Here is a 27,941-nt window from a genome sequence, read left to right on the forward strand (position 1 = left end):
TGACGATGTCAAGTCATGAAGGTTGAGGCCTCATGCAGTTAACGTGCCTGGTGTGTCTCTGCGCATTCGTCTGAACTTCAGAAGGCCCCACACAATTTAGCCACGAGAGTGGGGCACAAGCTGCAAAGAAGCCAGCGCCCAATGACTATCTTCGGATAACATGTCTTATCGGACCTGCGTAGCTCCCTTCTTAACACGTTGGAACTTTACATTTTGGGACAGCTGGTTTGCGCGCTTCCTTTGGATCGATTACCTATTATCTCCATACCCTACTTCACTTCTGTCTTTTTCTCTCCTTTCTTTCGCAACCCGACTTCTCTTTTGATAAGTCCTTGACTTTTTACATTCACTTGGGACTTGAGAAATCCAACAGGTTCACGAGGCAACAAACATTTCTTTCTGCGCCCAGTTCATCGAAAGAAAAGTACCCTATCTCGAAGTACATCACAGGGGGGCCACGATGTACCTCCGAGGGGCAGCACTCGTGCTGCTGCTCATATGCCTCGTCCAGCTGGCCCTCTGCGCCGAGGACTACTACAATCTCCTAGGCATCAGCAAGAAGGCCTCAGATCGTGAGATCAAATCAGCCTATCGCAAGCTGAGCAAGAAATACCACCCCGACAAGAACCCGTATGCATCTTCCTATTCCTCCTTACCCATACTCATTGCATAAAGCTAATCGGTGATTCCTATGACAACAGAGGCGACGATAGCGCAAAGGACAAGTTCGTCGAAGTCTCCGAGGCCTACGAAGCCCTCATCGACCCCGAAACCCGCAAAATCTACGACCAATACGGCCACGAGGGCCTAAAGCAACAGCAGCAAAACGGCGGCGGCCACCGCCACGACCCCTTTGACGTCTTCTCCCGCTTCTTTGGCGGCGGCGGCCACTTTGGCGGCCACGGCCAGCGCCGCGGCCAAGACGTAAACGTCCGCATCGGCATCTCCCTCCGCGACTTCTACAACGGCATCAACACGGAGTTCCAGTGGGACAAGCAGCACATTTGCGAAGACTGCGACGGCACCGGCTCCGCCGACGGCAAGGTAGACACCTGCGGCGTCTGCGGCGGCCGCGGCGTGCGCATCGTCAAGCACCAGCTCGCCCCCGGCATGTTCCAGCAGGTCCAGATGCAGTGCGACGCCTGCGGCGGACGGGGCCAGGAGATCAAGCACAAGTGCCACACCTGCGGCGGCGCGCGCGTCGTGCGCAAGCCCACGACCGTCCAGCTCACCGTCGCCCGCGGCGCGGGGCGCGACAGCCAGATCGTCTACGAGAACGAGGCGGACGCGAGCCCGGACTACGTCGCCGGCAACCTCGTCGTCACGCTCTCCGAGAAGGAGCCCGAGATCGGGCAGGACAACCCGGACCGCGTCGACGGCACCTTTTTCCGCCGCAAGGACAACGACCTCTACTGGACCGAGGTGCTCTCGCTGCGCGAGGCGTGGATGGGCGACTGGACGCGCAACGTGACGCACCTCGACGGCCACGTCGTGCGGCTCTCGCGCGACCGGGGCGGCGTCGTGCAGCCGGGCCACGTCGAGACGGTCAAGGGCGAGGGCATGCCCATCTTCCACGAGGACGGCGACAGCGTGTACCACAAGACGGAGTTTGGCAACCTGTACGTCGACTACGTCGTCGTGCTGCCCGATCAGATGGAGAGCGGCATGGAAAAGGAGTTTTGGAGCGTCTTCCAAAAGTGGCGGGGCAAGGTCGGCGTCGACTTGCATAAGGATAGCGGACGACCAGAGAAGCCTCCGGTGCACGACGAATTATGATGAAAGAAAAAAAAGAGAGAGAAGATGATGCCCCGTAGATGAACTGTGTGATACTAGAAATAGAAAGGCCCAATCAAAGTACATAATACGTGCTCTTTTGTCTGAATTTTCATACCACTGAAGGCATTGTCGGTCAACCAAGCGCAATCATTAAACTCTGCTCATGTATTGATATCTACCAACAGTGTCTCGAACCAGAGTCATAAATTCGTTATCTGTAGCATCATGTCGTGTCTAGGTCCCAAGAATGTAGAATGTAAAAGCGCCAAGCCATGGCGTCGCAAAATTCATATAAGAGATCCAAAGAAATGGTCATAAATCGTCATCTGCTCTTCCTCCGCCTCCTCCGTCGGTCGTCATAATCATCGTCGTCACTGTTCTCTATCCTACGCGAGTCGCCGCCATGTTGCACTTCCTGAACCGCTCCCACCACATCCTTCAGCAAACTCTTCCAGCTGCTTTGCCCGCTGATCACGCCTTCAATGTCGCTCGCAATCTTCTGCACAACATCGCCATCTGTACCACCCACAGCCCATGCCCCGCTTGAATGCAATCCTTTGCCGTTTCGTGGCCGGCTTTCGAACGCCCCTTGTCTCCATCGCATGGCCCCCGAAGTGCCACCACCACCAACGGGTCGTCCCTGAGTATCAAAGCGGTCGGGCAGGACCTCAACCTCGTCTTCCGATTCTGGTGGGGTTTCGATTTCCCTCTTGCGGCGACGGGAGACCGATTTGCTACTAGGCGGATCCGAGGAGGAACGCCTGCGGTTGAGGACAGGCCGCAGTGTCGCCAGTTGCTCTTCGCTGAGGTCCGGCACTTCTTCCGCTTTCCTAGCCTCTTCCTCGGCCTGCTGCTCATGGGCTGAGCGGTGCAGCCGCAAGGTTTGGGATGATTGGGGTGACAGGGTAAAGGCAACAGACTTGGAGGAAGAATGTTGTGCCGTGTGAGGGCGCTTTGCGGATAAAGTGCTTGACACCGATGAAGACGTAGGAGACAAGGACCGCGACCGGGATCGCGGTTGCGACTGGGAACGAGACCTAGATAGTGACTCGGGGAGAAACTTTTTGACACGCTCTCGCCACTTTAAACCATCTGCGTTGAAAGTCAGCTTCCGATGTAGACACGAACGAAGAAATATCACAAAAGAAACAACGATTAGATCAACCCACCCTCACGACCCAGACCGGCTGGCTGGACAGCTTGTGGTGAGGAGCTACGAGATATGTCTTCACTCACATGGTCAGGACCAAATCTCGTTCCCGGCGGGCCACCGCCTGGAGGTGGATGACCACCAGCAGGTGGAGGGGGAGGATAGCCGCCGGCCCCGCCTGTGGCCATCGGTGGAGATGGCCCCATTGGCGGTGGTCCCGGAGGGTACACCGAGTCCGAGGACGGGTACGGCGGATACTGATCTCTAAGGTTGGCCGTGGAAATGTTGGGATGCTGGGTGAAGCCTGCGGCGGCTGCTGGCGGTGGCGGGTAGAATGAGCCGCCAGAGGCGTGTGGAGGTGAGGGAGGACGGCTGTAGTTGTCGTAGTACCCGTCATCCCGAGCATCCTCTTCATATCCTGTGATGGCTGTCAGTTCGACTGGCTTATTAGCGTGTGCTCGGATTGGGACTCCTTACTCCTGCGGTCTCTTTCTCTTTCCCTGTTCCTCATCCTGTCGTCTGTGCTGCGTTCCCTGCTGTAGGCGCGTTCTCTTGAGTAAGTCCTTTCGCGTGTGACGGATCGGTCTCTGGAGCGGGATCGGGCGCTCCTCTCCCTCGACCGTCTGTCTTCTCGCCTCTCCTCTCGTCTTTCCTCCTCCTCCTTCTCCTTCTTCTTTTGGTACTGCTTCAGTCCAATCGCAGCGGCTCCCGTTCCGACTGCTGCCGCCGCCATGTCTCTCAATCGGCTCTTGCTCCTCTTCTTCGCCGGCTCGTGGCCGTCGTAATCATCGCCAGACATACGCCGGTGTCGACGGCGTCGCCTCTCGTTCGCTGCAGACTCATACCCGTCGTCCGGCGGGTAAGGCGGGTCGGTCGGCAGCGGTTCTGTTCCGTACTCAACTAAGCCTAGCTCAGGATCAGCGCTGCGCGGCTCGGAATATAGAGAGCGGGCCTGGGACCTGCTGCGCGACCGACGACGTTCGCGCCGTTCCCGCCGGACTTCCTCCTCGTAGTCCTGCTCTTCCAATTCTCGATCTACCTCGCGGTCCTTCTTCTCTTTGCGGTTCTTATAAATCTTGCTAGCGACTCCGCCTGCCAGACCAGCAGCGGCAATCTCTGCTCCAGTCCTGATGCGAGACTTAGACCGCGACCTACTCCTAGACTTGGACTTGGACTTGTTGCGGAAGTGCTGGACCAAACCCGCGGCGGCAGCCGTAGCAGCGGCAGCCTTAGCCACGGAACGACTGCGGCTCTTCCGGCTCTTGCGGCTGCGGCTACGAGATCTAGATACAGAGTAGCTTGAAACAGAGTAGCCTCTGCCGCGGCTTCGACCACGATGCATTTCTTCCTTTTCGATCTTTCCACTCTGGTAATACTTTGCGGCGCCTGCAACAGCGAGCGCGGCGGCAGCAATTCCGAGGCCGGTCTTGATGCGGGAGCTGCGACTGCGAGATCTCGAGCGAGACCCGTAGTGATGATCGTCATGATAGGTGTCCTCATACGCGCTACGAGCCCGTCGAATGATTTCAGTGCCTAGGCCACCGATGGCAGCACCAGCGAGGACTTTGCTTCCACGGTTGGCACCAAGCTCACCGCGGCTGTCTCTTCGACTCGCAGCGAGAGCAGCGATACCGGCGCCAGCGAGGGCTCCCTCTGCAAGATGGCGTTTGTGATGATGGTCTGAGCTGGAGCTTCGGTTTCGGCGGATGACAGTCCGCTTCATGTAGTAATCCTCGTCGTCGCTGATGTATTCGCCGCGACCACGGCCTCGTCGGTCGTAGTGGTACTCACGCTCATCTCGGCGATACGGGCCAAGCTCCTTTGTCTCACGGCGGTAGTAGTACTCATCTTCGCGGGGATCGCGACGGACAACCTCGCGAGGGGACTCGCGCTCTCTCAGGACGACGATACCGGGTTCTTGACGGGGTACGATGATGGGCGCGGGTGGTGCAGCTTCCTGGACAATAATCTTCTGGGGCTCCGGGGCTTGCTGACGAATGATGACGGGTTGGGGGATAGGTGGGGGGCTGACGGGAGAGTAGAACTCGGTCTCCTTGCGGTATCTCTCGACCTCTGCCCCGCCATGATCGTCCCGGTACTCTTCAACGCGCTTCTCGACTGTGACGTCTCCATCCTCACGGCGTTCCACACGCTTGTCGACTCTGACTTCTGTCTCGGGTGAATGGTGATGGTGGTGGTGGCGATGAGACTTATTGGAACGGCGGTCCCAGTCAACGCGCTCGCGCTCGACTTCGATTACACTTCGATTATCGGCGACGCTGCGAACATCGTCGAAGCGGCCGGCATCGAAGCGGGGTGCGCGCTCACGTTCACGTTCGTACTCCTTTTCGTAGACGACGCTGCGGGTGTCACCTCTGTAGGGGTCAATAACTTCGCGCTCACGCTCGGTTACCGTGCGCTCAACAACCTGACTCCGGGAGTCGAAGGCGGAGCGCGGGCGATCGGGAGCATAGCCATACTCGCCGGAGGTGCGCAACGGGTAGCCTGAGTATCGTGACCGGCGGTCGTCTTCTTCGACTTCGACACGCTCAGTGCGCTCGACCCTCTCGACTCGGTTTGGCGCTACTTTGTAACGGCGAACTGTGGAGGTCTTGAATCGGTCTTCATCGGATGAGTACTCAGTCGGGTCCCGGTAAACCCGAGTGGTTTCTCTATAAACTCCAGCCATCGCTAAATGCGATGGAGGCGTCGAAGGGCAACGCTGTTTTCGGGAAGCGGCAGAGAAAAGTCAAAACGGGCGACAACGGTTCGGCTGGATGGTATAGATTTGCAGGCGGGTTTGAACAAAGGATGTGCGATGATGACGGAGGGGAGCCCACGGATTAAATGGTGTGCATGTGTAGTAGTGACTAGTTTGGTTTACGGGTGTACGTGGTAGATTGGTTTTATTTAGGAGGCTGGTGGGACTGTGATCGCCTTTGGTTGGGTGAGAGGATGGGAATCTGTCTATTGAACACACCAATAGACGAATATCCAGTCGATTCCAGCCCAGCCAACGTAATAAGGGTGGGTGATGTGAGAGGGAAGTGCCCGGGAGAAGGACAGAGAAAGGTGAGTGAGTGGAGAGAGCGTTCGGGTGCGAGAGAAGACGGGAGAGAGGGGGGAAAGAATGGAGGGGAGGTGGAGGGACGGCAAGGGACCGTGGAAGCGAAGAGATGGAGGGGTAGCCCGTCGACCCGTCCGTCACCCGTGGGCCGTCCAGTTGGTGTTGGGCTGAGATGGGAAAGTGCAATGCTGCGCAGCGGGCAGGATCACACAGCGCTGTTGCCAAAGCAGAAACAGCAAAATCAGGGCAGGGCGACAGGTGGGCAGGTAATAATGTCCATGCCTCCCGACCTTACCTTACCTTCCTACATATCCTAGTCTATGAACCTCTCCTCTACTCTACTGTGGTAGTCCGCTTCCTCGGACCTCGATCATTCTGAGGCATCCCCCTGAGCCTTTCCCTTCCATCCCGACCAGGGCGCCAAACATTGAGGGATGGGACGGGATCAGCCAGACCTCGTTTCTGGGCTCGGTCTTGTCAGTGCCCGCCGCCTAGGCCACGACTTGCGAAGACTTTAGACGGCCCGGCCAAGGTCAGCGGACGGGAAAGGAACTGCTATTGCAGTACTAATGTGCAGCGAGCCACGGATTATCGAAGGGTGTCCCATGTCACCATCACATTCTGACCCTCGACCGCCCACGCTACTTACTACTATGTATATTCATCCAGTCTCCAGAGCGTTTGGACTCGACCAGGGCACAAAGGATGGAAGGCAAGTACCTAAGGTACATCTAACCCCAATGAAGTGCCTTTTTCTCATCTTTTTGATAGTACCTATCCATATCCAGGCAGCCTACCTTACCTATACATCTCGACAACCTGCGACTCGAATGCTCGCTCCAGGCCTACCTACTATCGAAAGCTTGCCGAGGGGCTAGCGATGACTATCAACGCTCTTACGTCATTTACACTGGCCACAGCGACGCGGAAGCCAACCCCACGAAAAAAGCACCAGATGCTCGTCAGTCGCCAGTCTACTGACTACGAGCGAGACATGAAACGACAAGTCCTTCCAACATCAGTGAGAACATCACTCCTCCCCAACAAATACATAAGAGTACCCAGAAACCTAGGGATCACGGCGCAAGGCAGCCTTGTGACCAGGCAGATTTGGTGCGGCACGCCATCCGAAGCTGGGAGGGTGGGTGGCTCAGTACAATGACAGGCCGTGACATCCCCGGGCGGCCTTGTCATCCGCCCCCCATCCTTGTCACCCTGGACAGCTGGTCAGCTTTCGAGAAAGACAAAGATACCCCGCGGACACATTTCAAGAGGAGAAGACAGTTCAGGAGAAGGTGAAGAGGTGAGAGAAAGCGCGCGCAGCCCCCGAGGCGGTTTGAGCCGGGTTTGCGCAGCAGGCGCGGAAACGGACAAACGAATCGTCGCGCAACCACTCCCGCGGAGGCTATGGGTTAAGGTATTGTTTTAACCCTCGGGAGAGGCCAAGCTAGCATTCTTGACATTCTTGACAGATCAGACGGCGTCCGTGGCGCAAGACTTCAAAGATGCATCGCGTCCATCACTCACCGTTTGAACCCTGGAAGCTTCTGCCCCGCCTCATCGCAGCCTGGTGTCGTCATGGCACAGGTAGGCAATTACAGTTGCGCCCAATCCCATCGTTCCCCTGCACTATGTGCTGCTAGGCCATATTCTGGAGGCTGGAATCTCTCGGGAAGCGCGAAGAAACACTCCCAGCGACAAATCCCCCCACATTGGCCCTGGTCTGGCCTCGTGGTCGATGGAGACGAAGTTGCCCAAGACACTCTTTAGTCGCTACCTTACAAGTCGCCAGAGAGCCCAAAACTCCATCGCCGACTCTGTCATCATTTGAATAGTTGTTTCGCGGGAGAAAGAAATCGGCTTGTTGGGATGGGCCCTGCTTATCTGCCACGACATGGCGCCCACTGCCAAGTTCCAACTTTCTTTGACTCTGTGAACACTACTGGGACTCTGGAAGGGAAACCGATTAGTTTCCCCCAGATCTGCTTCCATGGAATGCTTCCTTAATTTGCTGCATTAAGAGTGTTCTTCCAAGGCCAGTGTGCCATCGGGAAACCTCATCGACATTGGTCCCTTCCAACCAGGCTCAACCGGCACTTGACCATGACCTGCAGGAAACCCCCCTCCTCTCAGTGGCTCATCTGCACCGCCCACGCGTGCGGCAACGAACTGCTCGCTCGCCGTCTTTGTCCTTGTGAAGTACGGAGTTTCCAGAGATCCCGAGGCCTCCCCAAAGCCTCCCAAGGCCCGGAGGATGGAGCTTGCAGGAGGCGCAGAGCCGCGCGAGTGCCCGCCTGCCCGCGTCCTGTCGCGGCTTGTCACCGTAGCAGGTTCACCATTGGCCCGGAGGCATTCCATCAGAGATGGGGGCTCCACGGCCTGCATCGCCGCGCCCCCCGGGGATCACCGACGTCTCGGGCAGCAGTTGACTGGAACTCTGCCAAGCACGATCCACGTATTCATGGTCTATGGAACCTTTTGCTACGAGCATCGGACTAGGTCTCTACGCGTGGAACAGAATCGATCAGATGAAAGAGATGTATTCGCATGATAATCAACTATAACCATGATACCAAGATATCCAGCCAATCCACCACTCAAGGCGTCAACCTGGACATGTATAATTGCAGGTAAACCTGACCGTCTTGTTAGCCGACTGTATACGACCGGAACTGAGCAAACAAGAAGGTAACAAATAGTGTCGTTTCAGAATTTTCAGTGTGAATAAAAATCATTTAATAAGATATCAAATACAAATGGAGATTAATCCAAATCATCTTTAAGACGAGGGGGAGCAGTGTGTATGAAGACCGAACAGCAGACAAGTTCACATACCTTTAGTGATGCCAGAGGATCAGACGGCGTCTACAGATTGTTTTTCAATCTTTTGAAACCACAAGTAGCCAGCATTGAGACTTTCTTGTTGGTTTGATGAATAATTACTCTGCTCACGCGTCTGATCCTCTGCTGGTGTTGGCATATGTTGGTTTTTTTTTGGTGTTGGACGAGAGGGAAGCCATCTTGAAAATTTCTGCGGCGGCTGCGATTTTATTTGTCAGGTGACGTGGGTCGGTGTTATGTAAGCGAGATTTCCGGCAGTCTGGCGCACGTTCCACTTTTTCTGGCTCTGAGGCTCTCAGGGCTCAACGCTGAGCCAGCTTCTAATGCCATGCCAATTCTCATCAAATGCGAAGGTTCCGTCTAGAAGCCACCGGCCTTGAGTTGTCCAGTCAGCTGGGGTCTGAAGTCATGCTTTCAAGAGCCTGGCTCTTTCTTAGGAAGAAAAAGTCCCTAGGTTGGATCGCTTTCCACATTTCTACCTAATGTGATGCACAAGTCAAGCCTCAGTGGGACTGAAGGGACGAACATCTCAACCACGCAGACTTCGTGGATAGGTTTTGGGGGTGTTTATCCGCGGCGAGATTACCAGGCGTAACAATTGACGGATGTCTCGTTGAGAGCGGAATTAGCTGTTGTAGTCAGAGCCAGCACGGGTCTGGCTTTGATGTGGCAAAATGGCTCTGCGTGAATTTATATTCGAGAAGTATCTTCCCGCGGTGCTACGAGAGAAGTTCCTCGGACGCTGTCTGGGAGCCAACGTTGTACACTGCGTGGTTCGTACTTCACAAAAAGACCTGGGCTGTTGCAGTACTGAGCTTTCTCTGGCTCTATCGACAAACGCGACTTCTTCACTTCCCTACGTGTCGGCCACAGAGTGTGGAATCTCATGGTGGAGGGCTAGCTTTTTCTGGGGGCAAAGGGCCTCTTCAGAAGGCTGCGATAGAACCTGCGCCTCGCTCCGTGGTTTTTTCTTGGGTTCGGGGTTACGACTGCTTCAAGAGGCTGCTATCGTTCAGCAGAGGTAAACTGTCCGGGTTCCCAGTGCCGTCTGTCAATTAGTGTCGAGAAGTTTCATGCACACTCCTTAAGGTGAGGAGACTTTCGCCAGATGTTGTGTTGGGTATGAATCATTTGACAAGCCATGTGATTCCTACTTACTTTCTTTGGCCTGATAGCTGTGATGACGTACCAAGGCAGTTCGCCATAGCCAAAGACGGCTTTTGGATCAATGTCTTTATGGGTGGCTGAGGCTTTTACCTAGGTAGGTAGCCTAGGAACCTCCGAGAGGTCGGTCAGAGATGTTGCCGTGATGGACGTCTCTGATTGTTCGGGGCCGGCTACGGCTCTCCGTTAGTGGACACAATCGGGTTTTTCTTGGTACTGTTGAATGGCATCACGGCATGTAACTGGAACCAAGAGCTCATGAAGAACGTCAAGCTCCATACATGATTGCGTGCTTTGCGTGTCGATGGTGCAATATATTCACCCACTACCTACTCCAGGGAAGAAAACTCGTTGACGTTGGTCGACCCGACCCGGCACCCGGTAGCACCCCACTGACAGGATGCGCGCAACGGACATTATCCGGACCTTGCACGCCGGTTCTCCATCGGCGGGGAGTCATGAAACTGCAGAAATTTCTCCATGGCGAATTCACGCTTGCCGTCATCCCAACATACCCTAGCACTACAGACCAGACTTAGCAGTTGAAGTACACTTGGGGTTGCAAGAAAGGCCACGGCGGGTTCGCTGCTTTCTGAATTTTCTCTTATTGCTCTTTGCTTGGGATTTCCCGATCCTGCCAGCTACCGATCTCCCCACAGTCAATCACATTGTTTCATGTTCCCGGAAGCATTCCATCCAATCCCGGCTACTCTCCAAATCAAGTAAAGCAGCATTTCCAACAAACCTTCCTAACAGAGTTCCATCCAAGTCAACCAACCGGCACACACCATGAGCAGCCCGCGCTCCCGGCCCCGCTTCTCAGACGATGAAGTCGGCAGAGCACGAGCCAACCCTCCGAACCCGGCATCACCGCCGCCCCCGTACTACTCCGACCCGGACTCGGAATCCGCCGTCGCCGCCGTGGCGGCCCCTCGCGAAGATCAACCTCTCCTCCGCGACCCAGCCGCCGCCATCGAGGCCGGCGAGTCATGGAAGCCGCCACGAGGGTTCCTCTGGATCGAGCTGGCTATTATGGCCAACGTCTTCCTCTACGGGTTTGATGGGACCATCACGGCGGCGACGTACGCCGTCATCAGCTCCGAGTTTGACGCCGCGAACACGGCGAGCTGGCTGACGACGTCGTACCTCGTCACCAGCACCGCGTTCCAGCCGCTGTACGGGCGGTTTTCTGACATTTTCGGGCGGAGGGTGTGTTTCTTTGTGAGCAGCGTTACGTTTGGGCTGGGGTGTCTTGGCTGTGGACTGGCGGGCGATGTGGTGCTTCTTAACTGCATGCGCGCTCTGACTGGGTTTGGAGGAGGCGGTCTGATGACCATGGGTGAGTTTGCCGGTCTACTTATTCTCAAATCTGCCCAAAATGATGCGTCGAAGAGAGACTGATATCGAGAAAATAGCCACGATTGTCAACTCTGACATGATTCCCTTCCGCAAGAGAGGCATGTACCAGGCCCTCCAGAACGGCATGTTCGGCTTCGGCGCCGTGGCCGGTGCTTCGTTCGGTGGCTCCATCGCCGACCACATCGGCTGGCGCTGGTGCTTCTTGCTGCAGGTGCCCGTCTCCATCATGGCACTTGCTCTGGGGGCCCTGGTGATCAAGAACCCCGAGGGCGGGTTCGATATTGACACCAACGACTGGAGGGCCATCTGGTCGAGGGTCGACGTTTCTGGAGCGCTCCTCCTCGTCGTAGCCATCTCCGTGCAGCTCGTCGGGCTGAGCTTGGGCGGCAACGAGCTTCCGTGGGGCAGTTCCATCGTCATCGGCACGCTCGTGGGTAGTGTGCTTTTGCTGGCGTTGTTTGTGCTCGTCGAGGCGCGGACGAAGGCCATTCCTGTTATTCCGTTGAGGATGCTCCGGGGAAAGTTGCCCATTCTCACGCAGATTTCCAACGTTTGCGCGGGACTCGCGGCGTATGCGGTATGTAGACCTTACACGGACACACTGTCCATTACTCGAAACTTTGGCTTCATGATTGCTGATATGACTGCGACTATAGTACCTTTTCATGCTTCCGCTCTTCTTCCAGGTAGTGTTGCTCGATTCGGCGACCAAAGCCGGCGCAAGATTAGCGATTCCATCACTTGCTACGCCTCTCGGGGGTCTGTTTGCGGGTATCGTCATGTCTCGCTGGGGCAAGCTCATCTGGCTCGTCCGCGCTGGCGCGTTCCTGATGCTGTTTGGCAATTCACTCGTCACTGCCCTCCAATTTCAAGACTCGCAGTGGAAATATCTCGTCTACATCTTTCCAGCGAATCTGGGTCAGGGTATCATCTACCCGGCAATTCTCTTCACGACTTTAGCCTCGTTTGACCACGCCGGTAAGTTTTCCACTTGAAGTGATTGGGCAATTGTAGCATGAGTCCAATCCAAACCCAATTGACACTAACTCAATTATCATAGACCACGCCGTTTCAGCTTCGACGGTGTATCTCGTTCGCTCTCTGGGCACAGTATGGGGCGTGGCGATAACTTCAGCCATCGTGCAGACAACGCTCAGCGTGCGGCTACCCGAAGTCCTCGGCGACATCCCCGATAAGTCGAGAGTAAGTTTCCTTCCTGTCCCTACTGGTATGGTCTTTATGAGTGGACATGACCCCGTTGCTGACAAAAACCCTTCTCGACTCAGCTTATCGACGAGATTCGGCATTCCGTGACAGCCCTCAAGACCCTCCCTGTAGAGGTGCGCTTACCCGCTCGTCATGTCTACTATGAGGGCATCCAGTATGCCTTCGCCGCCTCTACCACTTTCGCCGGAATCGCTCTCATCGCTGCACTTTTCGCAAGCCCGCGCGGTCTGCGTAGCACTCACAAGTAGAGTATTGCCTGGCTGAAGGGGCCGGCTGCAGCTTTGGTGCTCTGTTATATCGTAGGGTGGGACTATGTCGGCAGACGTTTGGGTTGAGAGTGTTGAAGCACAATGAGAGTTAGCAAACTATATCAGCTCTTCGCAAAATACCTTGTTCAAGAACTCAAAGCATACCATGAGGGACACTCAGACCGGTGTCGACTGAGAAGACATCTGATTAATGGCAACTCAGATACCCTCTAGTTCTAGCGTACGCAGATAACTTTGTGTGACACGCAGAATTGTCGATTCAATGAAAAGATTATGCCGGCTTCATTCTCTTGGAGATAAGGCAGCGGGGTAGGTCTGCTTATATTTCTCTGAAGGCACCTTTCGACAACTGTACATGCTGTTTTCTGGCTTGTCATTGGCATCATAGAAACCTCCGACGCGAGGTCTAACTTATCACCAGGCTGGCATATCAATTCAATTTGATTCGTTCGAGCTTGGCTATTGGTGCTCCTAGAATACTTTCTTACTTGCCCCCGTATTCGCGCTTATCTACTTGCTCCCCGTAGGATCTATGCCCTGGTCTCGTTCAATGTTGCACACAATATGCGCCACTTCCTTTCCCGTTCTACTTTTATCATTTTGCCATGACTCCTTTCCAGGCTCCGCCACCTGACTACACTTGGAACCCAAAGGGTCGCTTGCATAGAAAAGAACCCACATAATCACAACCGATAGACGATAGACGCCTAGCTGCCAGCCTGATCGACTTTCTGACTTGGGAAGTGCTATCGAGACGAATACAACCACTGCAAACTCTCAGTTGGCATGGCATGGCCATCTCAAGCCTTCCTCGATGGGTATGACTGGCACGACAGTCTCATTTGCAGTGCAACTTCAACACAGCATCCATATAAGTGAACAGTGACAATTTGCAATGGTGTAGCCACCCAAGACCACGTCTTGTGTGCCGTCAAATGTGGTGACCCGTTAGTGAAGCGAGGCTGTATCAAAGCCGGGCGCTGAGGTAAATCAATTTTCCAGTCGCACATGCAAGGCATGTCCCTACTTGATGCTGATCTGGACCGCAGCAAGGCACTGCAAAACCCAAAGAAGGAGGGGGGACTGCATCTCTTCCTGATAGTGCGCCCCCCATGTAATACTCTGTCACAGCCTGATGTCGAAGGTCGAAAAAGAGCGCAGAAGGAGCGACCCAAATCCATAAGTACGAGGCTCCAGCGACTATTACCGTCCCACTCCCTTACCTCGAGTTTCGGCATTGTGCTCGAGGATCCTGGACACCGGCAAGATGAACATCTTTTCGTTTCTTGTCGTGCTTAGCTTGGCACGGAATGCTTTCGCCGCCGATAATACCAACACAAAGTTCACATACCCCGTGAAACCGGCCGGTCTCCAAGGCCCCACGTTCGTATCAGGCCAGAATGTCGTCTTCAACTGGACGACAGATGCTGACAAGCTTAACTTGCTTCTGTGGACAAACCAGAACAACGACTCAATCACATTAGGAAGTCAGTCTGCTTGTATTGGTTTTGCTTGGCGTTTGACGTTAAAGACTAATTGAGCTATATATTTAGAGGGCATCTCGTCCAAGTCCTTCACTTGGACAGTAGACTTTTATGCCTTTTCGAAGACCGACCCGCCGAGCGACACCTACTATTTCCTTGGGCTTTTTGTTGATGGTTCGACGAGCAGTTCGGATCAATCTTCAAGATTCTTCATCACACTACCTGATGGGAGTGAATCCGGGTCCACTTCAACTTCAACACTCCTCACTCCTTCGCCAACTAGTGATTCGGCAAGCACAACTTCATCAGAAAGCTCTTCAGCAACGGCGGCAAGTGTTACTTCGACATCCGGGTCCAGTACTGAAGGTCTCGGCGCAGGTGCCATAGCTGGTATCGTTATCGGGGCTATTCTGGGAGTAGGCTTATCCGTTTGTGCAGGAATTCTACTGGCACGGAGGAGATACCGGGGGAATGGAGATCTTGGTGACCAAGGAAATAGCCAGGGAGAAATCCACGTTTCACCGAAGATCGCTGCGGACGCCAAATACCATTCTCCTCCTGTGCAAGAAGCACCCGGAGACGGGAACGTTTCTCGGTCACCGCCACCAGTTGAGCTTGGATAGAATTCACGCGAATACCAGAAGTCTTGCAGTCGGGTTCGCCATATGAACTTGGACATGGTATACCCAGCGCGCTCGACATTGCGAGTTGCTGAGGAACTCAGTAGTTATGGACTGGATTTTGCTTTTGCTTCGTTGATCATGGCGCATCGCGAAAGACGTCTGAATAATTTAGATATAACAAGATGTAGACGAACGCTTCCATTTATGGCAAATATTCAATTCCCTTCCTCGATGATTAGTAGAATGTGTTATCAGATTGAAACTCCCTTAGACAGGAGTTCAAGATGCTGACGATATGAGATTGGTTTATTCGCTCGGTTTCCTTGTCTAATAAAGCCAGCTACTGGCGCTGCCCCAAGTTCAAATTGACTCGGTAAGGAGTCAGATTGTAAACCTTAAGGTCCTTCGCTGCGACCGAGTCGCTCTGTTTCCACTCGGCGATTTCTGAAGTTTGCGACGCGAAGTGTAATAGCGGGCGGCATAGCATAACTGTGGGCAACCCGGTCGGCCGATCGGCCGACAAGACTGACTACGCGATCTGCTTGCTGGAAGCCGACAGATCCGATCGCAAAACATTCAGATTGCGCATTTCAAAACATAAATGTCACAATATTCGAGCTTCGTATGGCAATGAGGCTAATCAAAATCCCTCGCCGGATGACTCAAGTTGAACATTGTAGTTGAAGAGCGATGGCGGATACACGTCAAACTGGCCGAGAGGCCAAGCTTATAAGAACGGCGATGTAAACAGCGCATCTCCTTCTCGACCTCTGAATTGAATAACTACCTCAAAGCTTTCCCAGAAGACTACTTTTGTTTACTTGTGTTGGGAATTGAGCTTCTGAAATGTCCGAAAAGAAGATTCTCATACTGGGAAGCGGCCTGGTGGCCAAGCCATGTGTCGAATATCTGCTTCGCAATGAGAAGAACAAGTTGACAATAGGTATTCCATTCCGATTCCATTCGAAATCACTATAAGAGTTCACTAAAACTTCTGTAACAGCTTGCCGAACCCTTTCGACAGCCGAAAGTTTGGCTTCAAATTACCCTCGAGCCAGCGCTATTTCTCTGGATGTGGCATCTCCAGAGCTCGATAGCCATGTGGCATCTCATGACCTGGTGATTTCACTTGTCCCCTTCATTCATCACCAGAAGGTCATCGAAGCTGGCATACGTAGCAAAACTCACGTCGTGACCACGAGCTACGTGTCTCCGGCGATGAGGGAATTGGAATCTGAAGTTAAGGCTGCCGGGGTCACGGTTTTGAATGAAGTTGGCCTCGATCCTGGTAGGACATGATTCCTCACAGCACCAAAGATCATTAAACTCATGCATGAATCCCTAGGAATTGACCACCTCTACGCTATTCGTATCATTGACGAAGTCCATGGAAAGGGAGGAAAAGTACAAGCAGCCCGACTACATGCTCATGCACTACCCTTTTTCACCAGACTAACAATGCAAACGGCAGATTAAGGAATTCCATTCGTACGCCGGCGGCCTCCCGGCTCCAGAGTGCTCCAATAACCCCCTGCGCTTCAAATTCTCCTGGTCACCCCGAGGCTCGCTCCTTGCCCAGCTCAACCCGGCATCCTACCTCCAGAATGGTCAGGTCTTCGATGTTTCACGGGAAGATCTCATGAAGCAAGCCAAACCGTATCACGTGATGGAAGGATACTTGTTTCTCGCATATCCAAACCGGAACTCCGTCCCTTTTCGGGAGTTCTATAGGATCCCTGAAGCAGAGACGGTTGTGCGCGGGTCGCTGCGGTATGAAGGGAACCCGGCTTTCATGGCGGCGTTGACGAAGCTCGGATTGCTGGACACGCAGCCACTGACATGGTTGGAGAAGGATGATGCTGGTTTGATGTTGCGGGAGGTTTTCGGACGGGCTGTTGGTGCTACCGAGACTGATGAAGAGTAAGGCATACAAGCACACCTTCTTCTAATCCGGGCTGAAATACTGATGTGTCGAAAGGTCTTTGATTAGGCGCATTGATGAGATTTGCGTATTTCCGGACATCACTGAGAGAAACAGAATCATTGACGGCCTGCGATGGATCGGACTCTTTTCCGGCAAGCCGGCAACTCTCCGCGGCAATCTCCTAGACACACTGTGTGTGGAGCTCGAAAGGCTCATGAGCTATCAGCCCGGTGAGAGAGATCTGGTCATGCTCCAGCACAAGTTCATTGTTGAGTGGAAAGATGGTAGTAAAGTAAGCATGCACGCCGCAGCGCCCCCCTCCCCTCTAATTAAGTCAAAATCTGACGGTGACCCGCGCGGATAGGAGACAATCACATCGACACTGGAGCTCTTCGGAGAACCTGGTGGGCATTCAGCCATGGCCAGGACCGTAGGTGTTACCTGCGGTATTGCTACCCAGCTATTGCTGAACGGGGAACCTGCTTTGAATGTGCCGGGGGTGTTGGCGCCTTACACTTCAGAAATCTGTGACCCCATCCGCAAGTTGCTCGAGAAGGAGGGGATTAGCATGGTAGAAAAGACACTCTGATGAGTATGGGCGGGAGAGCCCCCCTTACGATCGAGATAGCTCCGTTAAACTGGTGTCACGCACCACATTTTGGTCGGAACACGTTCAATATTTCTTGCGCTTCATCTTGTGTTAGCTTTCGCCGAACCCAAACATCTTGACACTGTTTCTCCAAGCCGCGTCAGCAACCTCATCCACACTCAATCCCTTCAACCCTGCCACGACAAAAGCCACCCTATCCATAGTACAACTCTCATTCCTCCCCTTCACCATAAGCCCCAACTCGAACTTGTCCTTCTTCTTGCTCTGCGGCAAAGCCGACGCGTTACCAAGATACCTCTTCGCGATCTCCGAACCCGCCGGTATCTCACCCCACGGCGCATCCGTCTCGATTTGCAAGTGCTCCAGCGGGATATCACCCACCATCTCCAGGCTTTCCCTGACCTGAAAGCTGAAGCCGTTGACGCTGACGTCGAAGCCGAGCTCCACCAGGGTTCTCATCTGAGCCGAGGTGCCCACAAAGGAGTGTACCAGCCCGCGGCGGGGGAGATTAGAGAGGTATGGCTTGATGATCTCCACGAAGTCATCGTACGCAGAGCGGCAATGGAGAAACAGGGGCAAATCCAACTTTTCCTCAACAAACAGGTCCAACTGCCGCTTGAAAGTACGAATCTACGCTTCCTTGGACGCGTGGTTCAGGCGGTCATAGTCCAGCCCCAACTCGCCAAACGCAGCCAACGGCGATATGTTGCCTTCCGATGCGGAGCTCAACGTTTCGCGGACGACCTCCGCTAACTTTTTGAAATGACCTTCCTCGCCGCCATCCTCTTCAGCATCAGGCTCCGCGGCGTGATACGGATGGATGCCAATCGTTACGAAACACGTCCCAGCCGGCCGCGATCTGGCAATGGAGAGGTTCGTGGCCGCGTCGCTGAGGGACATGCCCGTGAGCATCACCTTGTCGACGCCCGCGGCCGAGGCGCGGTCGAGGACGGCGTCAAAGTCTGGCTGGTGGTATTGTTTGCCTCTGTAGAAGCCGGCGAAATCTTTTGCTGTTGCTGTTACTGCGACCTAGTGTTGGTGTGTGAGATTTAACTTGAAGTTTTGGTGTAGGTAGATAACAGTCGCATGTTTCGTGATGGGTACTTTGGGACTCGTGAACTTACATCTGCGAATCGAAGTTTGGTCTTGGGATTGGGAGGTGCGTTTGCCGGGAAGCCGGCAAGCAGGTCCGACGTCATAGTTTTGAGCGTTATAACTTATTGGAAAATTACAGGCTGAGTTGTGATCTATCCTGACTATATCAGAGGCTTCAATTGAGCGTGAAGTGATCCCTTTGATGTGTTTTGCTAGCCAGGAGGTGTTTGTCTTAGTCCCTCCTGGCATTCCCCCGTGTTCCCCCCGCTTCGGTGGGAGATAGGCTAGTGGATCCGATGGCTTGGCGGGGCCGGTCTCGGCCGGACCGGCTTTCGGCTCTGGACACTGGAACGAGTCACCTCCAGATGATGAGTATAAGCATTTTCCTAACTTCTGATTTGTTGGACTAGCCGTTGTTCTGGGTGTCTCTTTCACATCTTATTGTGATGGTTGTTTTGCTCTCTGTCGTGCAAGTTTCTCGTACTGTTTTTGAGTGATTCCCATAAGAAAAGTATGATTGTTGTAGCAGTTGAGATACTGTATCCGTATTCCACAACAAACTTTGATAGCTTCTAATGAAACAGTCAAGATACTGCGGCTAGGCTAAGAAGGAAGATGAGGTATTGAGCTCATGGAGCCCATTCCTCCTGCATACGTTGCTGCAACTTCATAGTGGCGCAATACTTCAAGATGTCAAAACTCAAGTAGTAGATATTTTCACCTCGCGTAGGACGGCACTCGAACCTGGCATCAAATAGAACATCCTGTCATGCAATGTATACATAGATCCCGCTTCAAGCCAATTCCTTCTCAAGCGCATCAGCCATCTCCCCCAACGTATCAAACTTCCAATCAAACACCTCGCGATCCCTATTCCCCATCACGGCCCCAGGCCTCACAATCCACGACGACTTGATACCAGCCTCCTCGGCCGGATGGTGATCATGGAACTGACTCTGCGCCGTCTGCAGCACCCGCTCCTTCTCGACCCCAAACCTCTCCTTCACCTCGCGCAGCATATACGTAAAGTTGCGCTGGTCGGGCTTATACGACCCCACATCCTGCGCCGTGACAATCAAATCAAACGGCACGCCCGCCAGCGGTCCCGCATTGCTGAGCGCAAACGAAGTCCGGTCGACGTTGGAGAGCACGACGAGCTTGTAGTACTTGCCCAGCCGGCGGAGGGCGTCGACCGTGTCCGGGAAAGCGGGCCAGGAGCCGACGGAGTCGCCAAAGGCCTTTGAGGCCTCCGCGGACGGTGGCGAGGATGTGAGGCCGAGTTTTGCGGCGATTTGGGGGTGGATTGTGGTGAGGAGCTGGGCGTAGGGGAGGTCTGGGGTTTTGGCCTGCTGCGCGGCTTCGCATTCGTGGTAGGTGTCTAGGAGGTGCTTGCGGGTGAAGTCTCCGGCGCGGTTGTTTGCTTCCAGGAGGGGTTGGAGGGCTGCCAGGGCGCCTGTTTCCCAGTCGATTAGGGTGCCGTAGACGTCAAAGGTTAGGACGCGGAAGTCTTTGAGGCTGGCCATGGTGAGATTGTTATTGGTATTGTTGTTGTTGAATGTGTTTCAGTCTCTTTGGGTGCAATTATGCGGGGTTAAATCTGATCGGCGGTGTTTAATCGATAAACAGGTACTGAACCAAGAAGGCAACTCTCTTTTAAAATTTGTTCAACAGATTTCACAGGCCGTCTATAAGTGCAGCTTGAAACACTATCGTTTACTGATCAGTCTTCCTCTATGAGTATGAAGCTATCGACAGGCGAGTTGCCTCCACCCCGCAAGGGCGCGCGATGTCATCATATCAGTCGGAACCTGGAGGACGAGGACGCGGCCCACCGCTCCGTCCGGATCGCAGTCCGGCCCGATTGGACGATGGCGTTGAGTGGAGTCGCGGCACCGGCCCGGTGACCGGATGTGACCGGCACCAGCCTGCCACCGTGTAAGACGGCTGGACTTAGGTAGACCTAGAGAACCGACTTCTTCGATTGCGCTGACTTGCGTGTTGCTGGTTCATGGGTGAAGAGATTACTGATAAAGGAGACTATGTAGCACTCCTGTGGCCTTTGGCACAAGGAGATCAAACGTGTCTAAAATCACATGTGAGAGCTGGTCGAATTACGACCGAGTTATCAAGAAACTCTAAGTTGTGGAATGTCCTATCACTGGTAATTCCGATCGGGTAATTTATTTGGTATCAGTATCGCAATGCGGTTTCTGCCTGCAATCCTTGAATTCGGCTTATGCCGGGGGGCGATTTTTAAGATGTGTGCTACGTTCAAGGTTCTTGCGACTTTATTCTAAAGCAATTTCACACGGCGACTGACAGTCAGCGACAGTGTTACTTACTTACATTAAACTTCGTGATTGAATGTAGCACTCACTCAAGCGCAGGAGCTCTGGTTAGCACCTCAGCCTCCAGATACCTGCGAGGTCGCAGGTTGCGCCGGGACGATTTTCCTTCATGTCCAGACACTCCTAGAGTTCGGAAACGAGATGAGTTTTTGCGTGTATGTGGAAAGAATGGACGTCGTCAAAAGATCGAGGAACCGACGAGGATTGGTGTCATTGCATCCCGCAAACTAATTATTTAAACGAGGTGCACACCACTTTGCTTGCACTCAAAGATCACACAGACCAACAGTCGAAGACGGACAAGCCCTTGCAAGTTGGACCCTGCGGCTCAACCAACCCACGGACATTGGGTTAATCTCGACGTCGCGCGAGCAAAAGTAAGGCTCATCGAGCTCAAGCTCTCAGGTCATGTGTAAGACTGTCTGATCAAAGCTGCATAGATACTATGAGCAGTTAGAAATATTTCTGAGCACTGCTCAACCTTGACTGACAGTCAACTGCAGCCTCGATGCCTGCAGACCCTGGTGCCTGTTTGGCGAGCACATCCAATTGTCCGGTCTGCGCGACGAGCCTCAACTTGAAAAATGCCTTGTGAATATGTCGAAAAGGGTCGCATCAACCTATTTGGGTGCTGCAGAGTGGATCTCCCGGCATGTCTTTGGCACGACGTCGCATTGTTCGGTGTGCCAATGCTATGCTGCCCGCATTATCGTATGATCGAGAAGAGCGAACACCAGCTCCTCGCCTTGTCGCCAGGCTCGCGTATGTTGAATTGGAGAGTCGTCTGGCACTACGGCTGATGGCCAACCCCTCTTCGTAGGATCCGGAGATCGACCATCCTGGGCAGGGAGACGACTTATAACGATCTTCGGGCTTATGCCATGCCCGGCCGGAAAGCCTCGTATTCGGCCGTCAAGCACTGGAAGGGCTCTCTAGTTTCCCGTTGACGCATTTTTGATACCGATAATGCTGGATAGTCTTACGATCGGGACGGTCGGAAGCTATGTGATTCGGTTGGAAAATCATCGTGCACACCACTTTACAGCAAATGGAAGGCTGTATTGTCGAAATGATGACTTGTTTATGATTACTGTTCACCGGCAGTTTCAGCGCCGACGAATCTGGTGTTGACGGCGACGATCGCAGCAGCCTTGCGTTCCAAAAATCCGGGACCAACAGAAAAGGGAAGGGTCCAGGGTTCATCTGGATCGTTGAAGAACTCGAGATCCTAGATATATAAGAAACCCTGGTCAGCAATGACTGGCAGACGCTCGCCATCCCCGCATGCTCGCCTCGAAGTCGCGAGCGGCGATCGACATGATCTGCACCGCTTGGCTGCCAGAAATCACCGACGCCTTACCTTACCCACCAGGGTTCATCCATGGAGGAAGCTGAATTTGCCAGGAAGCCACGAGGGTAGGTCCCATTTCAGCACGTCCGGAAACGAAGATGGCGATGAGATGGACCTGCAGAAACTGCAGCCTAGTCCCGTCACTGGATCTCGCAGCGAATTGATCCATAGTCGAGAAGTGACTGGCGAATGATAGCTAACGGAAACTCCATTCGAAAAAGGGCGCGCAGTAGAGAGAGAATCGAAAAACTCGATTAGGGTCGTTCCGACGCATATAGCGACTTCCGACGGTGATTCGTGGTTGCAGGTGGCGGGATTGTTGCGGGCGTGTGAGGCGAACCGTCATGGGGTTGCCGCCGTCCGCCTCACTTTGCCTATCTCCTGCAGGCTCACCACCCCCAACCTGTAAGGTGGAACACACCCAGATGGATGGGTTCCCACCCTGGTGAGAACCGACATTGCAAAGGCCGTATGTGGCGTCTGTCCTTGCATGCAGGCATTGTAGAGGCAGGTTCTGACGACTGAGAAGCCGAAGCGGTGAGGATACCGATCAGAGCTGTGCCGAAAAGGCAAGACAAAGTGCTCCTTTTGTCTTGCTTGGTGCAATAACATGCCTTGGGAACTCGTAATATCGACTCCGTTGCAGCGTAAGAGGATTGGCACCCCGAATCATCGCATTGTTGGCGAAGATAAATACCTTGTTCTTCCTCCTGGTCGCCAGTATCTCACGACGACTTGCGCCATCTTGCTCATCCAATGTGCTCGGGCAGACAGCTCATATTTTCCATGCCCAAGCATCTGCCATGCCTTCGTCAACAGAGATGAACAGATACTGGATTCCCCGGTTGGATATTCACAAGAAGATTATCACTCAAGAGCTTCCCTACTATCTCGGGCCAGATGCAACGGTCAGGCCGTACACAAATGAGGTGTGAATATCTCATTCACGATGACTGAGACGCCTCTCACAGCATCTACAGGGAGAAGATGGATTCCTCATCACCACTCCAGGCCCTTGCTTGACAGATGTGAGCTTGCCGCTTGGTTCTTTCCCCTATCTTGTGTTCTTCGATGGTGCAGAATTTGCTGATCATCGTCTCTGCATATAGGAGCAGATCGACGATATCTGTAGGAAGTCCAAAGAAATATGGGAGCGTCAGGCGGCCATTAGAGCCCAAGAAGCAGACAAACCCCTCAAAAGACCGTTGCATCAGCCGGTGGTGATATCCCGAGGGTCAAACGACTCGTCAAGAAGGAGACATGACGCACACCGAAGCCACGAGCGACATCGACGTTACGACGACCGGCGGCGGGAGTGAAGTCGGGTGGATCGGTGGAGTCGACTGTGTTGAATGAGATCTCGCATTGGGCCAAGTCTTTTTGGATCTAGGCATTTGAATTTCCAGGCGTTGCAGGCGGTCGGGTTAGCCCTTTCATGCATACGGAAGGAATTTGTGGGATTCGATGATTCGAGACATGCGCAAAAGGTCGCGTCTCTTGTGAGGGGGGTCGAGTTGTGTGGCCTGGTGGCCGCAGCAAACGGTGGACCCGACCGAACACTCGTTCTTTTGACTGGATGGGCGTCAGGCGAAACGAAGCAGTATTATAACCAGATTTTTGTTTGATTGGGACGAGAAGAGTATGTGTCCCGAAACCACCCAGCAGCAGTCTGCCATCTGGCATTTTTGGGGGGTCCAATGGTAACAGCAAAATTTCCGAGGTCCTTTACGCGCTGCTCCTTTTTGGTATGTGTATGCGGAATTGTTGCAAGAGGCGCGCATCAGAGTGCAGCGCCAGCGAATGCCATTAGCAGGCGTTCCCTCAACCAGATACCTAATTGGCGCGTGTTTGCTTTCCAGAATAGACAAGGTGCATTTAGACTGGACGAAATCGTCGCTGTAGGCTAGTAGCACATTCATGCGGGCCGAGAATGTTTGTTCAATGGAAACCTTTGACAGGATGGCGTGGCTGACATGATGCTCGGATCGTGCTCGGTTGCCAATGCTGAGAGAAAAGCCCATCTTCAGTCCATATGTAAGATCTCTTATCCATACCTGTTGGTTCGTGGCATGCGTGACGAATTGGACGAGGCACGGGAGCCTGGTTGCGGTAGTGAGCATGACACGTCTGCCTACATTGTTACCGAGGCCAATGTCCGCTTCCTCTCAGGTCAGGCGGCAGCTTATGGTAGTAGATGGTGTGCCTCGTCTTCCCCAGCGGGTGGCATGGATTCATCTAGACTCAACTTGAAGTCGTTGCGAAGGAAGCTTCGTATCGCTGTAGGTTGAGAGGGCCAGCGGACCAGAGCATGAGTGCCTGGACGGCGGCTATACGTGGTTCATGGCTCGTCCCTTTGGCCCGTGTTCCCGGGGGAGCGGGCGTGAGATAGCCAACCACATTCACCCACTCGCCGATGCGTGTCTGGTTTGAAGTCATGGTACTGAGTAAGAGTTGAACGTCAACCAATACACTGATATCGGATCCTTTGGGGAAGCTGTGCTCGAGCGTGAGCACAGCTGAGTGCGTCGAGTACGCAGTTACACTGATGGCAATTAGTATGGTTACCAACAGACGACTTTTGACATAGGACGAGAGCGAATCATCGATCAAAGTAAGCAGTAGGCGAAAAGTATCAAAACTTACCACCCGAGAAATCTGACCTTATCGCCCTGTGGTCGAGCCGGCAAGTCTGACAGGAGACAAAGCTGAGAAGGCAGCGGGCCTCTAGACATGGCTTAGGTGATTGTTAGTTGCTCAGGACTCAAACAACATGCATCACTGCTTGGCCAAGTCGAAGGTAAGTTCCAGTCAGGTGGCGCGTGAAGTGATTTAGACAACGATCATCTGAGGCTGCCGGGTAAGGTAGTGTATGTCTGAGGGACGTTATGCGTAAAATCAACTTTGTAGTTTATCCCGGCTACCTATCTGTATGATATAAAGGTAGGTACGAAGTACTCACAGAGGAGGAGTGGTGAATGGTGACAGCTGCTGGCGCCTGCAATTTTGGTCACTGGGGCGCGTGCATTCTGAGGTACTTATCGGTGATAAGATATGTCTTATCTGGATCAACCTTGGAAGTCACCACCAAAGAGGCCTGTCACGCGGGCGTCTCACATGATCGGCTGAACCGCGGCTAAATCAGGCGGCAGCACTGTTGCTGGGCACAACCGCCGTCATCGCTTGCCCACTAAACGGCGTCGCTGAACCAGTCGGGAGCTTGCATCATACCTACCTACCTACTACCTGCTTGACTCTATCTATCAGCCTTCCAACTATCAACTTGGCGACAACTTGACTTGAGCGAGCCGCGGGTGTTCGTCGCATGATATAGAAATCACTGGCAACTCCGCCTATCAGTACGCCTTCGCTAATTTTGCAGGTCGTTGACGACGACGAGTGCCCGCTTGTTTCCCCGTTTCGGTACCCCGCCATCAAACTTCGGTCGAGTGCCACGCAACCCCGGAATACGGCTGCCTTCGAACGATCGCTGCCTGCGCACAACCTCATAAACAACCGGAATCCATTCGATCTACTCGACTCATACTAGCAACCCCAAAACTTCAACACATCTGATCATGTCTGGCGTCTGGGGCTGGTTTGGCGGTGGCGGTGGCGCCAAGAAGAAGAATGATGCCAAAGATGCAATCCTCGGCCTTAGGGTCCAGCTTGATATGCTGCAAAAGAGAGAGAAGCATCTTCAAACGTTGATGGACGAACAAGATACTATTGCAAGGAAGAATGTCAACACAAACAAGAACGGTAACTTATCTGAGCAATCGAGATTACGGGGAGACTAGATGCTGACGGGATATCGTGATAGCCGCAAAGGCTGCCTTGCGTCGCAAGAAGGGCCACGAACACAGCCTCGAACAGACTATTTCTCAAATCACGACACTCGAGTCCCAAATCAACGCTATCGAGTCGGCGAATATCAACCGCGAGACGCTGTTGGCGATGGAGAAGGCTGGCCAGGCCATGAAGGGTATTCACGGCAAGCTGACCGTGGACAAGGTGGACCAAACAATGTACGTTTCGAAGTTTGTAAGCCAGTGCGAAAGACGTTTGCTGACTACGAAAACAGGGAGGATCTCCGCGAACAGAATGCGCTTAGCGAGGAAATCGTCAACGCTATCACAACGGGCCAGACCGATAACATCATCGACGAGGACCTGGAGGATGAGCTGGATCAAATGCAGCAGGAGGCTTTGGACGAGCAAATGGTGGGCACTGGCACGGTACCTGTGTCAGACCGCGTTCACCAGATGCCTGCCGCCGCGAACGGACCAAGTAAGGAGATCCCGCCTTCCGAGATCATGATAAGAGTAATGTACTGACGTGATAATGTAGTCAAAGGCAAGGCGCAAGCTGTCGAAGAGGACGACGAAGAGGCCGAGCTGCGCAAGCTGCAGGCGGAGATGGCCATGTAAAGGAGTCAGGTGTGAGGCGATCCTGTGGGGATGGCCGAGAACGATGGCATAGCATTCCTGGTTCGGGATGGAGCTTCTAGAGGCTTTGCATGAGAATTGCGGCGCGACGGGATAAGCAGGTCGAACAACACAGCTGCCCAGAGAAGTGGATACCGTACGACACACTCGATATACACGAACATGCTCACCACCAACGACGGATACGACTCCGAAGCGGCCCTCGTTCACATGTTTCTCAGCTACCTGCCCCTCTTTCTCAGACCTGTCTACTGGCGTTGGCGTTTTGGGTTACGTGGGTGCCATTCGATAGGAATCTCGCGGTTGCGGAGGCTGATGGGAGGGAGTTTGACAAGCTTTTCTGGTTTGCTGGAGTGGCACTTTTTACAGTCTACGAGTACTACGCACACCTCACTTTTTTCATAGAAGACATATTGATTGTTGTTGAGAAGCTATTGCAGCGCTGGCGTCAGTTCCTTTGCCGGACAGGATAAGATACTTGAGGGCTAATGCATCGGAAGCGCTGCCGCGTTGGAGCGATGTCTAGTCCGGTGAGCAGACGGGCGAGAAGCGGGCGAGACATGCTGTCGCCGGCCCACCGGCAGTGTCAAGTTCGCTGTCTCAAAGAGGTCCCCACCGGACCGGGACCGGGGGACAGGAGCCATTCCTCACGTGTCTCGGCACACCGCCAGTCGCCAGGAGTGACCGATCGCGAGCCGGAGTACTTGTGGCCCACGATCACTCTGCCCTCCGTGACACTGTTACGGACCTGCTGTGTTGAGGTAGGTGACGGGTGTCGATTCTGCGGAGTACTCGGCTGCCTCTTTCCGACTCATGTAATTCTATGGATCCTTGATGTGAATCCGGGACCTTATCATTGTGATCACGATGTGGGCTGGATCATCGGAAGAGGTCAAATGAGGCTTTCTTACACGATCAATGCAAGCTCGGTCACCGGGCACCAGAGCCTTCTATGGTGTCTTGCGGATGGAGGCACCAGAAATTTAGGGCGGTTGGGCTGCCAGGAGAGGCTTCGAAGGCCCAGCACAATGAGAACATAGAGGGCTGGAAGAGTGGGTTTTTTTCGAGATGCTTTGAAAGTATTTTCCATCACCATCTTGGTTAATTTTCCTACAATATTGGGCTGTGACGGGGAAACCGATACATTCTTCTTATCGAGTCCCACATACGCGGCTTATTTGAGCACTTATGGACAGGCTTCTCAACTT

General features: G+C 53.6%; 9 protein-coding genes across 9 annotated transcripts; 5 read left to right on the forward strand and 4 right to left on the reverse strand.

Annotated features, from left to right (window-relative positions):
- The first annotated feature begins 243 nt into the window (after window positions 1-243).
- HER10_EVM0012815 (DnaJ domain-containing protein) lies at window positions 244-1,846 on the forward strand. The gene is made up of 2 exons (XM_035482197.1): window positions 244-630; window positions 702-1,846. The coding sequence occupies exons 1-2, from the start codon at window positions 461-463 to the stop codon at window positions 1,774-1,776; spliced, it is 1,245 nt and encodes a 414-aa protein (XP_035339041.1). The 5' UTR covers window positions 244-460; the 3' UTR covers window positions 1,777-1,846.
- Window positions 1,847-1,931: 85 nt separating this feature from the next.
- HER10_EVM0004343 (uncharacterized protein) lies at window positions 1,932-6,245 on the reverse strand. Its single transcript, XM_035473992.1, has 3 exons — window positions 3,404-6,245; window positions 3,013-3,344; window positions 1,932-2,868 (listed from the first exon to the last, which is right to left on the reverse strand). Exons 1-3 carry the CDS (start codon window positions 5,613-5,615, stop codon window positions 2,860-2,862), a joined length of 2,553 nt encoding a protein of 850 aa, XP_035338259.1. The 5' UTR covers window positions 5,616-6,245; the 3' UTR covers window positions 1,932-2,859.
- A 4,542-nt stretch (window positions 6,246-10,787) lies between these two features.
- HER10_EVM0007678 (major facilitator superfamily transporter) lies at window positions 10,788-12,832 on the forward strand (the record flags this gene model as incomplete). The annotated part of the gene is made up of 5 exons (XM_035477227.1): window positions 10,788-11,337; window positions 11,414-11,934; window positions 12,014-12,335; window positions 12,418-12,560; window positions 12,644-12,832. The coding sequence occupies 5 exons, from the start codon at window positions 10,788-10,790 to the stop codon at window positions 12,830-12,832; spliced, it is 1,725 nt and encodes a 574-aa protein (XP_035338580.1).
- A 2,919-nt stretch (window positions 12,833-15,751) lies between these two features.
- Window positions 15,752-17,473, forward strand: HER10_EVM0004440 (saccharopine dehydrogenase; the record flags this gene model as incomplete). Its single annotated transcript, XM_035474084.1, has 6 exons — window positions 15,752-15,903; window positions 15,964-16,248; window positions 16,306-16,364; window positions 16,432-16,880; window positions 16,939-17,176; window positions 17,249-17,473. The coding sequence occupies exons 1-6, from the start codon at window positions 15,807-15,809 to the stop codon at window positions 17,471-17,473; spliced, it is 1,353 nt and encodes a 450-aa protein (XP_035338270.1). The 5' UTR covers window positions 15,752-15,806.
- A 111-nt stretch (window positions 17,474-17,584) lies between these two features.
- HER10_EVM0007555 (TatD family hydrolase) lies at window positions 17,585-18,693 on the reverse strand (the record flags this gene model as incomplete). Its single annotated transcript, XM_035477108.1, has 3 exons — window positions 17,585-18,109; window positions 18,143-18,523; window positions 18,619-18,693. The coding sequence occupies 3 exons, from the start codon at window positions 18,691-18,693 to the stop codon at window positions 17,585-17,587; spliced, it is 981 nt and encodes a 326-aa protein (XP_035338572.1).
- A 570-nt stretch (window positions 18,694-19,263) lies between these two features.
- HER10_EVM0006767 (haloacid dehalogenase) lies at window positions 19,264-20,585 on the reverse strand. Its single transcript, XM_035476344.1, has one exon. The coding sequence runs from the start codon at window positions 20,110-20,112 to the stop codon at window positions 19,384-19,386; it is 729 nt and encodes a 242-aa protein (XP_035338488.1). The 5' UTR covers window positions 20,113-20,585; the 3' UTR covers window positions 19,264-19,383.
- Window positions 20,586-22,598: 2,013 nt separating this feature from the next.
- On the forward strand, window positions 22,599-23,977 carry HER10_EVM0000199 (uncharacterized protein). The gene is made up of 3 exons (XM_035469993.1): window positions 22,599-23,217; window positions 23,269-23,316; window positions 23,398-23,977. Exons 1-3 carry the CDS (start codon window positions 23,092-23,094, stop codon window positions 23,605-23,607), a joined length of 384 nt encoding a protein of 127 aa, XP_035337893.1. The 5' UTR covers window positions 22,599-23,091; the 3' UTR covers window positions 23,608-23,977.
- Window positions 23,978-24,207: 230 nt separating this feature from the next.
- Window positions 24,208-25,160, reverse strand: HER10_EVM0012841 (uncharacterized protein). Its single transcript, XM_035482222.1, has 2 exons — window positions 24,932-25,160; window positions 24,208-24,830 (listed from the first exon to the last, which is right to left on the reverse strand). Exons 1-2 carry the CDS (start codon window positions 25,018-25,020, stop codon window positions 24,530-24,532), a joined length of 390 nt encoding a protein of 129 aa, XP_035339048.1. The 5' UTR covers window positions 25,021-25,160; the 3' UTR covers window positions 24,208-24,529.
- A 356-nt stretch (window positions 25,161-25,516) lies between these two features.
- HER10_EVM0002728 (Snf7 family protein) lies at window positions 25,517-27,544 on the forward strand. The gene is made up of 4 exons (XM_035472429.1): window positions 25,517-26,047; window positions 26,109-26,313; window positions 26,370-26,575; window positions 26,636-27,544. Exons 1-4 carry the CDS (start codon window positions 25,864-25,866, stop codon window positions 26,713-26,715), a joined length of 675 nt encoding a protein of 224 aa, XP_035338117.1. The 5' UTR covers window positions 25,517-25,863; the 3' UTR covers window positions 26,716-27,544.
- The last annotated feature ends 397 nt before the right edge of the window (window positions 27,545-27,941 follow it).

Source organism: Colletotrichum scovillei (assembly GCF_011075155.1).
Source record: "Colletotrichum scovillei strain TJNH1 chromosome Unknown Contig00001, whole genome shotgun sequence".
Taxonomy (NCBI): domain Eukaryota; kingdom Fungi; phylum Ascomycota; class Sordariomycetes; order Glomerellales; family Glomerellaceae; genus Colletotrichum; species Colletotrichum scovillei.